Here is a 12,431-nt window from a genome sequence, read left to right as displayed (position 1 = left end):
TGAAAATAGGTCCAACCCGCCCAATTAAACCGACCAACCCGACCAACCCGATTTTGCACTTTTATTTTTTTTTTAAACTTTTTAGTTTTTATTATATATAATATAAATGATTAAATATATAATCATATAAAGTTATATACTTAATTATTAATTTTAAAGTCATATATATGGTATTGTACTTTGGTGGAATGTGATATTTTTAATTTATTTTTAAAATTTTTGTTAATTTTGACTTTAAAACTAAAAAAAAAAAAAAAATTGGCCGGTTTGGGCGGGTTAACCCGACCAAACCGCCCAAACCGTTGGTCGGTTTATAGAATTTATTTTTTTTTAAATTGGGCGGGTTGCACTTAAATTTTAGCAACCCGAACTTTAAATTGGGTTAGAAAATATATAGGATAAACCGCCCAAACCGACCGATGTACAGCCCTAGTATATATATATTTTTAAAGCTTAAATTTTATATATTTTTATTTAATAAATAATATAAAAAACTGCTAACACTCACAACGTGCCACATTAATATTAATATAGTAAATTGCCTAATATAAATGCTCAAACTTACCCACCTAAATTCAGAATCAAACTGATTTTGTTGATAGCAAAATCAAAATTAATCTTTCATTCAAAGATTCTCATAAAAGAATTAACTATGGATCTACATTTCATGATCCTAACCAATAAACCCTCCCTTTTTCTTCAGAAAGATAACTGAACCCAAGTATTATAATAACAATAATAATTTCCTTTTTATTCCCACCAATGTCAGTTCTGAAAAAAAAAAGTTCAAAAAAAAAATCCTTATATGCATAATTTGATAATATATATTTTTTTTTTCTTGAAAAAGAAAAAAGAGTGAAATGTTTCATCTCAATCAATGAGGAGCAAACCTCTTCTTCAACTTGGAAAGCTCCTTAGAATTCAACCCAAAAGCTTTCTCCAAAAGCTGATCTTTAATCCCAAATCCAAATATAGCTGTTGGAATCCTCATCAACCCAGGATTTTGACTATCAAAACTCCCAAGTATAGTGGCAGGAGTATCTCCCACATTCATCTGAAAGTGCACCATGCCCTTAGGAAACACCATCACCTCTCCTTTCTCAATCACTTTAGCAAAAATCTTATTGTTTGTGTCAATAAATCCAGAATAAACCTTCCCTTCAAGCACAAATGCTATCTCAGTAGCCCTTGGATGGAAATGAGGCACATTAACACCTCCAACCTCAAAGTCAGCTCTTACAAATGACATTCCAAGTGTGTTAAGCCCTGCAAAGATGTTAGAGTTAACTGAAGTAGCAGCAAGCCCTGTTGGGCCAAATTTTCCAGAAGACTTAATGCCCGAGAAGACGAAATCTTCAACCGTTGCGGTGGACGAGTTCTTGCATTGGTTGGCAATGGTTGTAGCCTGCATGTTAGGTATGCAGAAGTCTTGGACAGGGTCAGGATCTGAAGCCAAAATGACATAGTTGTTGAGAAAGAAAAGTACTAATATTATTAGAAACATTGTTTCAAACAAAGTATAAAATCAAGTAAAAAGGAATGAAGTAATAGCTCAGTTTTTTCTTTTTCAACCAGGAACACTCTGATTTGGGATATAAATTTAGTTATTGATATGTTTATAGAAGTCGTTTCTATAACATTTTTTTTTTTTTTTTGCTTGAGAAGTAAGTTTGGACTTTTGGTTCCCAAATGACAGATTCCACTAACTCCAGCAAGGTTTGTCACTTGTTTATTTCTATTGTGGTTTCTTTCTTATAGTGGTGGGAAAGTGGGCATAGGCATATTAAGAAAAGAATATAATGCATGTTCATTGTTGCAAACTTGCAATTATTGCGGCACGCGTATTTCTGAAGACTGAAATGAGTACCTATTTTCTCAACTTAGCATACCAACTGCGTAACATACAAAGCTTTTATTTACAGGGGTATATAGGGATGGGTCATTTGGTGGATTAAGAAGAAAGTTACAAAACAGAGAAGCTGTAATCTTGTAGTCATAATCTTCCTCAATTTTGCTACATAATAATAAATGAAACAATTACAATGATTCACTTAGAGAAAATTTATGGATAGTTATATTTACACCCCTAATATTATTAAGTACACCCCAAAATTTTATATACATTCTTAACCTTGTGTAAAATGACAAAAATAGACATTTTAAAATTAAATAAAATTAATTTTTAAAGAATTTATAATTAAATCAGTTATTTCTAATAAATACACCTCATTTACTTTTTTTTTTTCTTTTTTGAACAAGACCCTATTTCCTTAGTTAAATTGAGTAATTTTAAATCCTAAAAAAAAAATAAATAGCAACACAGTATAGAAAAGATTATTCATACAAAAGAAATTAGAAATTACATATAGAAAAATAAATAGCAACACATATGAAAGTTTCATTGTATGAATCATTTACAAAGTGGGATTGTATATAAATAGAGTATTCACTTTCTTTGTATTACTTCAAGAAATCTTTTATATTGCTGTCTGCACATATATATATATAACTTTCTTTTTTATTGTGCCAAAAATAATAAAAATAGTACTGTTTCATGGTATCAAAACATGATTCTTTGAGTTTTTAAATAATTAAAGATCATTCATCACACAAAAAAATAAATCAGCGATTATATATAGAAAAATCAAAATGGTGATTACCTTTCTTTCAAAAAAAAATTGCGGTTACCTTATAAAAAAATCCTTTGAGTAGTAACATATAGAGATTAAAAGGGAGGTTAGAGATTTTCCAATTAAAGATTAAACTATAAAAAAATATGGGGTGCACTTCTCCATTTAAACAAGACCTATTTTTGTAATAAAAATGGGGTGCTTTTATAAAAAATAACAATTTTAAAAATAAAGAGGGGGTAAACTTAGATATGGGGTGTACTTATATATTTTTGGGGTGCAAATATAATTACTCAAATTTATTAATCAAGAGTGCTACACAAATTAGCATCCAAACAACAACAAACAGACTCATTTACATATTACAAACAAAATTAAAAAATTATTGGTCCCATAAAAAATTATAAATATTTTTTTACTCAAAAATAAAAGTATTCTAATTCTACCAAATTAAAGTGAATTGTTGCCGCACAAGCAGCCACAACAATACTATGAAGCAGATTGCGATCTCATTTAGCATTCAACCACAGAAGCCAATCCGAATATGACGCCGGTCAAATGGTATTACCAAGCCAAGATTAAATAATCTGAAAGAATTGCTTGGAGAAAGAACGTTCAAAGAAAATACAACAATCCACTTTTCATATGCTGATTTTTGGGTTTTTAATTAAAATAAGTTTTATAACTTAATAAATAATAATGGTATTTCTCTATTTTTTTTCGTTGGAACAAAAGAAAGAAAAATCTTAATTGAATCCTATTTTTTCATTAAAGTAAGCAATAGAATAGAAATTATTCAATTAAAGTTTGCTAGTAGAGATTTTGGCACAATTATGGGATGGTTGGAAGCTGTTATGCGGCGTGTTGGCAGTCATAGGTTGGGGCGTGTGGTGATGATATGTTGGGCGGTGTGGACTGTCCGGAATGAGCTCATTTGGAAGCAACGGCTTAGAAGTGTGGAGGATGTGGTTGTGTTTGCATATTTGACCAATGGATAAAAGCTTAAGGAAGTGGAAACATCCCTCTCTGTTGAAGTCGTTATGTGAAGGTGACGGTATCAAGATTAAAGTAGACGCAACTTCATTGGAGCAACAAGGCAAATATGGTTATGAGATGAGCAAAGGCGGGTCACTTCATTTTCACGGTGTAAAATGGAAAAGCTTAATCCTAAAGTGGCTGAGGCTATTGGCATCATGAAATTTTGAGTTGGTTGAAGACTTAAAACTTCTCTCAGGCAGCCATTGAATCGGACAATTTAGTGACTAAAGATTCTATTTATTTAGACATTTAAATTAATTTTTTAGTTTAATTTTTTTTTTTATGATCGTGTTATAGTTATTTAAGATTATTTGTATATTTTTCAGAAAAATCTGAATAATTTACAATAAAATAATGTTTAAATATTTTGTTGTAATTGCAATAGTTTTTCTTTATACAAATTGTTTTAACCTTATTTTAAGTACTAATAGTTGATTGTTAGAAAATAAATAAAAAAATAAATAACAATATTAATGTAAAATAGTTCTTTTTGTGGGATTAAAGTATATTGAAGATGTTGAACTACTTCAACAAATTTAGGGTTATTTTTTCAAATATTAAAATTTTATTATTTAATTTTCCTCGACATTTTTATTTCTCATATCAACTACAACTATGTTTTAATATTGATGCTGACAAATTGGCTACTAACAGACAATAAACTAACTTATATGGGAAAAAATACATTTTTTTACTTGTGCGATTATCTTTATTATTTTAACTTTAAACGTAATAATATAGTGTTTTATTTTGAAAAAAATAATTAATATTTTTTGACTCCTGACTTTTTACATTATTAAGTTGTCTCTTATAGCATAAAAAATTAAAAGTGCAAAACTACTAATCATCCTTTTGAAAATTGTTATACATAATATTTATTTAATTTTATTATTATTTAAAAACTGAACAGCTAAATTTTACAATTGATACTCCCCTTTTTTGAAATGTAAGCTGATAGTTTATAGTTGAGTAAGTGGTGTTAAACAGTCGTGGAAAAACACATTTCTAAATCCATTCCTATTGTACTACTTATTGGTAGTTGCACTTGCACATTGGTTTTCAGGATAAATCATGGCACCACCCCACCCCAACCCCCTTCCCATACATAAGGCATATAAACTCAGAATCCCGAAAACACACAACCTCAACACCACATTCTCAGCTCGAGTGAATTAATACAACAACAACAATAACAATCACAACAGCAGCAACAACAACAACAACACCACCTAATATTTTGGTTTTCAGCCAAAGGGTGTTTTTATTTTTACTTTCTGGTATTAGTAACTATCTATATCGGTTTCTGGCCTCCGAAGGTAGTAACGCAAACAGTTCACTAGTACCTACACATTCAAAAACTTCATTAGAAAATTGAAGGGAAATTGAGACACCTTGTCGTGCCAATAAGGAAACCAGAGTACCTGAGACAATGAACTTGGGAGTGCCGCCCCTCTATAGCTGACATGAAATTTATCTTTGGCCACCAACCCCTGTTAGTTCAAAGTAGTGAAGTTCAGTAAAAGAAAAAGAAGCTAAATTAAGTGTTTGGGGAACATTATTAGAAAGAAAAATGGATGAAGGCCAATACTTCAGTATCAATCTCTGCAGATTCCACGTCAATGTTGACATCAGCAATGATTTTGATGATTTCAACAAGCAATCCTGGTCTGTCTGCAGTCTCTATGTAGAGCAAGCTGAATATTCAAATAACATAATGCAAAGTTAAGATAATTTGCCAAGCTAGAGGTTGCATGATTAAATTTCAACTTTATGTCGCGACAAACCTTTTCTTGGGTCCATCTTCCTTCACATGTATACGAGTTGCAACATCAACATCAAGCTGTAATCAGCACATATACCAAGTCATTACAAATTATAGAGCAAAAATATGCCTTTATGAGCACTGTTGGTTTAAAGCATTCAGTTTATGGTCATTGTCAAAAGGTGGAGCCTTGTAATAAAACAAAGTAGTTCATTTCAAGTTTCAGAGTTAAAGCACTGATGTAGGAATACCCACAAAGTGGTGGACCTATGTATTATAACAATAGACAATGACAATAAACTGGCCATTTGTGTAACTATAGATATACAAATTGGGTAAGTTATTAATGTGGATAGACTACAAAAGGTTGACAGTAACCCAAACCATTCAAAACAAGGCTACTAATTTGTCTACATAGCAGACAGATGTTATATTCCAGCATAATAAATAAATAAAAACATCAATATATCTTATTCAGACTCAGATATACTGTGATCATCAACATCAACTTTACTTGGTCCATTTATAAATACTAAGGAATGGGTCAATACCTAAAGTGTGAAACTCAAGAATGGACCAATGCAAAGATGTACAAATTTCAAGACTAATAAATTTGAATATGCACCTTCTTTTCAGGAGCTTCAATTCCAAAAGCCTCACCCATTGCAAGTTGCCGACTAGATTCCTAGTATAAACCAAAATATAAATATTTAAAACAGGAAATCGAGATACTTAGACCAATCAACTTGATGAGATATAGCTGTTAAGAAAAACTTGATGAGAAATAATAAAGCTAAAATTTAAAATTTTAATTCATTATTGTATATTTTATTTTTGAGTAATACGGATTATGTATCCCATTCTTGTGTATAGTTGCCTATCTATAAATAGGCTTAACTATATCAATTGTTGCTAAGACTAAGATGAACGAATGTAATTTCTCTCAAATTTTTCTTGCTAGTATCTCTAAATTCCTTTTTATATTGTTCTCTCTTCTTTCTATATTCTCCTATTTTTGTCTAAAATCCTTTATTTTTCTGTTCTTCCTCTTCTCACTCCTCTCTTCTCTCTCTAGTTCTACATCATTTACACAAAGAAAATAAGAAAGTTAAGCGAAAAGGTATCTCAATTTGCATCATAAAAGATTTCCAAGTTCAAGGGGAAAACGAAAAATATTTAGTGTACTTACAGGATGATACTTCAACAGATTATTGATGACAGTAAGTCGAATCATCTCTAACATATCAGGATCCTCAACTTTGCGCCCATTGTCTCTGGTATATTTCATTGAATCAAGTTTTATGTTTAGATAGGAGAGGAGCACATACTGAGACATATCTACAAAGCCCTTAAAAAAGATAGATGAGCACAAACAAATACAAAATATATAACAATAGCCTTTTTCATAAAAAAGATCCAAAGCAAAATGGAGAACCATGTAGAAAAAAAAGAAGAAAAGCAGTGGGTTCATTTTCTGCCTCAGTGAAATGAAGAAGAAAACTACTTTTCTATAGTACTGACTAGGTATTTGAAAATAAGAGCTGGAGACTTCTTGCCTAACACAATCTCAAACTATGTGGGAGCAAAACAAACTATGACCGTTTGAGCTACCCTTCCTATTAGTCTTGACTACCTATGAATTCTTCATTCAATAATACTTCTTATTCTTAAATTGATTAGTTGTGAATCATTCATTATTATTGGCAAAAAAAGAATTTGCATTAAAGTACCATTTTCATAATAATAATAAATCCTTCATGGTGCATAAGCAATCTTTTTAAATTAAACATTTGATGTACTTTTGAAAAATTGAGCATTCACTTTACATTTAAAATTTTCTTTTGTGATTACATTGAATCATATGTAATAGTAACTTTATTCTTTTTGTCTTATTTTGTTCATCAAGTGATCATCATCATCGTTAATCACCAAGGAGATGCACAACAACAAATATTGATACAGCCACATGCTATGGTACTATATGAAATGGGAGCATCATGTCCAAAATGATAGAAAATTTTGCAAATCACACCCATGAAAGTATAACTTCTTTTTTTGTATCCAAGGAAAACCCTCCTTCAAAGTACATTTGTTCAATACAAATACATATATATATAATATAAATTTACATAGTACTTACAATCGTTTTATATAAATTTTTGTTTGCTTGACTGAACCTTCAGTTGCAACAGTCCCCTTAGACACATCCAGTCCCAAATCCTTCAATGCTCTCATCTGCCCCAGGAAAAATAAAAGAAAAAACCATGAAGATGCAATAAATCATATGACCAAGAATCTCATTTCATGAAATACACCATCTTAAGATACAAACTACTGATTATTCCAATTTTAAAGCTATAAAAGACTGATTTTATAAAGAAAGAAACTCTAACATTTATTACAGAACTTCTCTACCCAAATAAAATAAAGAATAGCTATCCATGTGTATATAGTGAAAAAAAAAAGTATGGAACAGTCACCGTGTCGATGAGAGCTCCAAGGCGATCCCCAAAGCTAAGCTGTACAATGGTTGCATCAGAATCTGAATCTTGATCTATCATCACAATTGGCGTTGGATCGTAATCAGCACCTTGTTCAGATTTCTGCAATCAAAGCATCCCAAGAGATCATGGTTACAGATATAATTCAAGAAATAAAGTTTATACACAACATCACCCAATATCCTGGCAAACATTAACATTCAACATTTAGAGTTCAAAAAATAGGGAAAACAATAAAACTTACAGATTACATTCATGAGTTCAAATTATAACACTTTCATTTCATAAATATTAATAACACTACAGAGTGTATATTTCAGCACATATCCTACAGATTACATTTATTTATAATTATATGACTTTTTAACTGGAGGATTTCAGCTATAATAGCAAATAGATGTAGAAGTTCTTAAGATTTGAAAATTGAACAGAATTGATTTAAAATAAACTTCAGTAGAGTATCCATCAACAACAGAATACCAGTATAGCAACATCACTAAGCTTTTATTTGTAGAGACATATAAGGAAGAATCTAAGTTGCAAGAAAGAAAGCCAGTGTACTAAGCAACAGAGACCCAATTCAAGTTGAATAATCTTTCATCCCACTAGAGAAATGAGGAGAGAGAGAGAGAGAGAGCTCATGCTTCACAGATCTACTGACTATCATTTTACTGGTCTCTGATGAAAATCTAAACACAGGTGAAACACGAAAGACGCAAAAGCACACTTTTTTTCAGTATCAAAGCATTAAAATGTGTACTTGATTTACACTTCAATAACTACATATAGCTGTAATAAATAAGAATGAGCGCCAACAATTTAGTATGAAAAGGTCTATAGTGCTTATTGAGCTTGTAAGAACGAGAAAACAAGCAACCCAGCTTGAAAAATTATATGCCAAATTGCAAAATATAGGTAAAAGTATAAATTTACTTTCACAGCATAATTCCTTTTGACACTAACTAAGAACATTTAGAAGGGTGTTAAAAACAGTAATAACATCCAAAAACTAAACTAATTGAGTCATAAGAAACATAGAACATGAAAATTATAAATCAAAACTTACACCCACCTAATTTTAACCAAAAAAAAAATGATAGAAAAGTTTAAAGACAATACAACTAACGACAACCATGAGGTAGATCAAATCTACTAACCAAAAAGGTTGAACCAACAGCATTCGGACCATTGGGAGTGGAATGGACAACAACACTCCTGCAGTACAGAAATATGGAGCCATTTCAAGCAATATAAACCTTAACGAGATCAAACTGGTAGTTTAAAAACACGATCATAAGAAAATACAAACACAATACTGGGTTTCACTACCAGGAGGTTGGTTCACATTTAAAAAAAAATAAAAGCATATCTTTCTTTCTTCTTTCCAACGTTCCTAAGAACCCAAACAGAAAAGAGAAAAAGAAATCGGAGAAGGGAGAGATTGGATTACCGAATTCGGGAGTATGAGGGGAGGATTTCGGAGTGAGTGAGGAGGTCGGAATGAGCAGTGAGGTAGAGAGGAGGAATGTCGGAGTGGGCGATTCTGGATCGGCGGAGGGCGGAGAAGGAGGGGGCGATGAAGGCGGAGTTTGCTAAAGCCATGAGTTGAAAATGAAGAAGAAGAAGAAGAAGAAGAAGAAGAAAGTAGAGTAGTGAGTAGTAATAGTAGCAAGTCTTTCTTTTTTCACTATAGCTGGGAAAATGGGTATTATTATTGTGTTGGGTTGGCTGGTGAGAATTTTGAGGTGGTCTTACGTCATTCTGTGTAGGAAGTGGGACCCACTCAAACGGAACATGATGGAGCCACGTCAGATGCCACGCCAGAAGGTGGAATCTTTATAATATTTTATCATTTGTGGGATGTGATTGGTTTTGTTTTATTTTATTATGTTCAACTAAGCTCTCAAATTATTGTCCGATTATTGGTTTTTTTTTTTGACAATGAACGATTATTGGTTTTGTTTTATTTTAACATCTTAACAGAATCTTCAAATTTATTTTGTAGCAAAATTGGTGGACAAATTTGAAAACAAATTTTAAAGTTTTAATTACTTTGGTTAGAGAATTCAAAGTTTGGTTATGATTAAGAGCACCAATTGGCACAATGTAAAGCTTGAGACTGATAGTCTTCTTACTGTTTAAGCAATCCAAAGCAGTCAGAGAATGTCATCCATTTTCGGCCTAGTTATTCAGGATTGTTGTCATTTGTTGTCTTCTCTACCTAGTGTTAAAATAAATTTTATTAAACGATCAGCCAATCGAGTTGTTCATGTTGTTGCTAGGCATGCTCGATTTTTCTCTGGTTGTAGCATTTTTTATCACAATGTTTGGGCCAATCTTAAAGCTCTCTTGTATTCAGAATGCTTTTAATTCAATGAAGTTGCTATTTCATTTCAAAAAAAAATAATTATAAATAATTTATAAGAAAATTACAGTATAAAGTTAAAATTAGTACAACTCAATGTTTAAGAAAAAAAAAATTTGTAAAAAAAATAATTCTTTGAATTAAACAACTATAATAAATTATTTTATACTAAAAATATATTTAATTATTTATTATGTATTACAAAAATAAAAAAATAAAGGAAAGAGACATTTTAAATAATTAATATTTAAATTTTTTATTTTTTATTTTATTTTAAAAATTATTTTATATTTTTATTATTAACAAATCATATTAATTTATTTTTTTATATAAATTACAATTTTCTTTACAATGATAAAAATATAATTCAAAAATATTATATATTATTTTTATTAAATACATACAAATATGTATACTATAAAAAAAAATTAAAAATATATAGAAAATAAAAATTTTATATAACATAATTTTTTATATATTTATGATTATAATTAACTAAATTATAATATTATCATAATTATAATAAAATTTTAATAACTCATAACAATTTTAAGGAAATTAATTTTTAGATGAAAAGTTTCTAAGTTAAGAGATTAGACGAAGAAAAAGATTAAAATAGAGACAAGATAAAATCTTTCATGGTATTCATATATAATTATATGATAACCTGACACCAATTTTTGAAACTATAACTAAAAATAAGTTTTTATTCTATTGTTAATCTTTTTAGACAATTCTACATGTCTATTTATTGGTTTGGTTTAATACTCTAAACTCTAATATTATCTTTGTATTAATTTTATCAGTTTACTTATTTAAGTGTTGTTGATTCAGGTAGATTTTTAATTTATTTATTTTTCTTCCAATTGTAAAAACTTATATATTTGTTAATGTTTTGCAATTCATATTTATTTATGCAATTTGTAGATTTTATTTAATTGCAATGGAGAAACCAAGATAATTATTTTTTATTAGAGACGTTAATGTTACAGTTTTATTATCTAGTTTTGTAATGATTATATTTAACTATATTTATAATTTTTTTTTTTTTTTGAAACAGACTATATTTATAATTTTAATGTACATTTTGATTATTTTTCATTTTTTTTACAATATTTTTCTTAATATAGTCTTTATTGATCGAATATGCCATTAACTCCTTAACTATTGTCCTTTGATGGGCTCTCAATATCTTGGGCCGATGAACCTGGGCTTGTGGGTAGCATCTATGGGTTGGGCTTTTGGGCTTTCACAAAGTTATGACTATGAGTTTAGTGACTTATGTAGCTTTGTTTCGTTGTGTTGATTTTGTGTAGCAAGTTGGTGTGTTTTTCTTGAATAATATTTGGATGGATCTTATTTACATATGAATCTCAGCATTGTTCATATAATAATTAAGAGATCCAATCATCAAAATCAATAGAAAGGTTATGATGGACTAAGATCCAAACAGAGCAACCTTGTTTAGAGGTTCTGCGTGAAAAATAAATATCATCTATATAAGAGAAGATATATATAATTTGTCCGGCACAATCACCATTCATCCAGTATAACAATATTTAGTAGGATTGAAAAGTAAAAGAATGGAGAGGAGAAGAGAGAAAGAGAATCCAGTGGCAAATAACCTTTGTAAATCTCAGCATTATTCATAATTAAGAGATCCAATGGTCAAAATCATGGACCAAGTTCCTAACAAAACAACCTTGTTAAGAGAGTACAAGTTCTATATAAGAGAGTACAGGATTTATAAAATATTGGATTAAAAATCCTATGTGGGCACATATGTATAATGTATATGCTATTATAAAGTGTGATACAAAATTAAGGGACCAATTATGTTATGGGTATCAAAAGGGTATTAAATTATCATGGAATTAATGTGTAGATACCATAAGTTAATTTATAATTTGTTGAGGGGCCAAATTATAAATACCCAAAACTCATTCTAAGATGAGTCTATAAATAGGTAGTGGTCCCCAAGAAACACTAGGGTTTCTGTATTCTCTCCTTCCCCATCAGAGAAAATACTCTAGAAAATAGTGTATTCTTGGAAGATCAAAACCTTCTCTGCAATCTCCAACAATGGCTTCAGGTTAGTGCTTCCGCTCATATTTTATCATCTTCTTCTTCTTTAA

The 12,431-nt window shown here is 30.1% G+C and overlaps 2 protein-coding genes across 3 annotated transcripts; both read right to left on the bottom strand.

Moving 5' to 3' along the window:
- Positions 1 to 579: 579 nt before the first annotated feature.
- On the bottom strand, positions 580 to 1,725 carry LOC115705791 (germin-like protein subfamily 3 member 2). The gene has a single exon (XM_030633234.2). The coding sequence runs from the start codon at positions 1,502 to 1,504 to the stop codon at positions 875 to 877; it is 630 nt and encodes a 209-aa protein (XP_030489094.2). The 5' UTR covers positions 1,505 to 1,725; the 3' UTR covers positions 580 to 874.
- Positions 1,726 to 4,647: 2,922 nt separating this feature from the next.
- Positions 4,648 to 9,652, bottom strand: LOC115705770 (ACT domain-containing protein ACR12). Of its 2 annotated transcripts, XM_030633208.2 has the most exons (10): positions 9,382 to 9,652; positions 9,089 to 9,146; positions 7,911 to 8,033; positions 7,571 to 7,665; positions 6,620 to 6,704; positions 6,056 to 6,115; positions 5,453 to 5,508; positions 5,257 to 5,362; positions 5,090 to 5,158; positions 4,648 to 5,011 (listed from the first exon to the last, which is right to left on the bottom strand). In XM_030633208.2, the coding sequence occupies exons 1-10, from the start codon at positions 9,531 to 9,533 to the stop codon at positions 4,949 to 4,951; spliced, it is 867 nt and encodes a 288-aa protein (XP_030489068.1). In that variant the 5' UTR covers positions 9,534 to 9,652; the 3' UTR covers positions 4,648 to 4,948. The 2 variants fall into 2 exon arrangements, with proteins under 2 accessions (XP_030489068.1, XP_060963647.1); XM_061107664.1 differs by having other exon boundaries at positions 4,648 to 5,158.
- Between the last annotated feature and the right edge of the window lie 2,779 nt (positions 9,653 to 12,431).

Source organism: Cannabis sativa, chromosome 1 (genome assembly GCF_029168945.1).
Source record: "Cannabis sativa cultivar Pink pepper isolate KNU-18-1 chromosome 1, ASM2916894v1, whole genome shotgun sequence".
In the NCBI taxonomy this organism is placed as follows: domain Eukaryota; kingdom Viridiplantae; phylum Streptophyta; class Magnoliopsida; order Rosales; family Cannabaceae; genus Cannabis; species Cannabis sativa.
This window is presented reverse-complemented; position numbering and strand designations above follow the sequence as displayed.

What these genes read in the sequence shown, in the direction of transcription:
- LOC115705770 (XM_061107664.1), bottom strand. Translation starts at nt 9,533, where the DNA reads ATGGCTTTAGCAAACTCCGCCTTCATCGCCCCCTCCTTCTCCGCCCTC. An exon ending in CCCTCATACTCCCGAATTCG is followed by an intron (nt 9,147 to 9,381) that starts GTAATCCAATCT and finishes TCTGTACTGCAG; the next exon opens with GAGTGTTGTTGTCCATTCCA. An exon ending in GAAGATGGACCCAAGAAAAG is followed by an intron (nt 5,363 to 5,452) that starts GTTTGTCGCGAC and finishes TTGAATATTCAG; the next exon opens with CTTGCTCTACATAGAGACTG.
- LOC115705791 (XM_030633234.2), bottom strand. Translation starts at nt 1,504, where the DNA reads ATGTTTCTAATAATATTAGTACTTTTCTTTCTCAACAACTATGTCATT.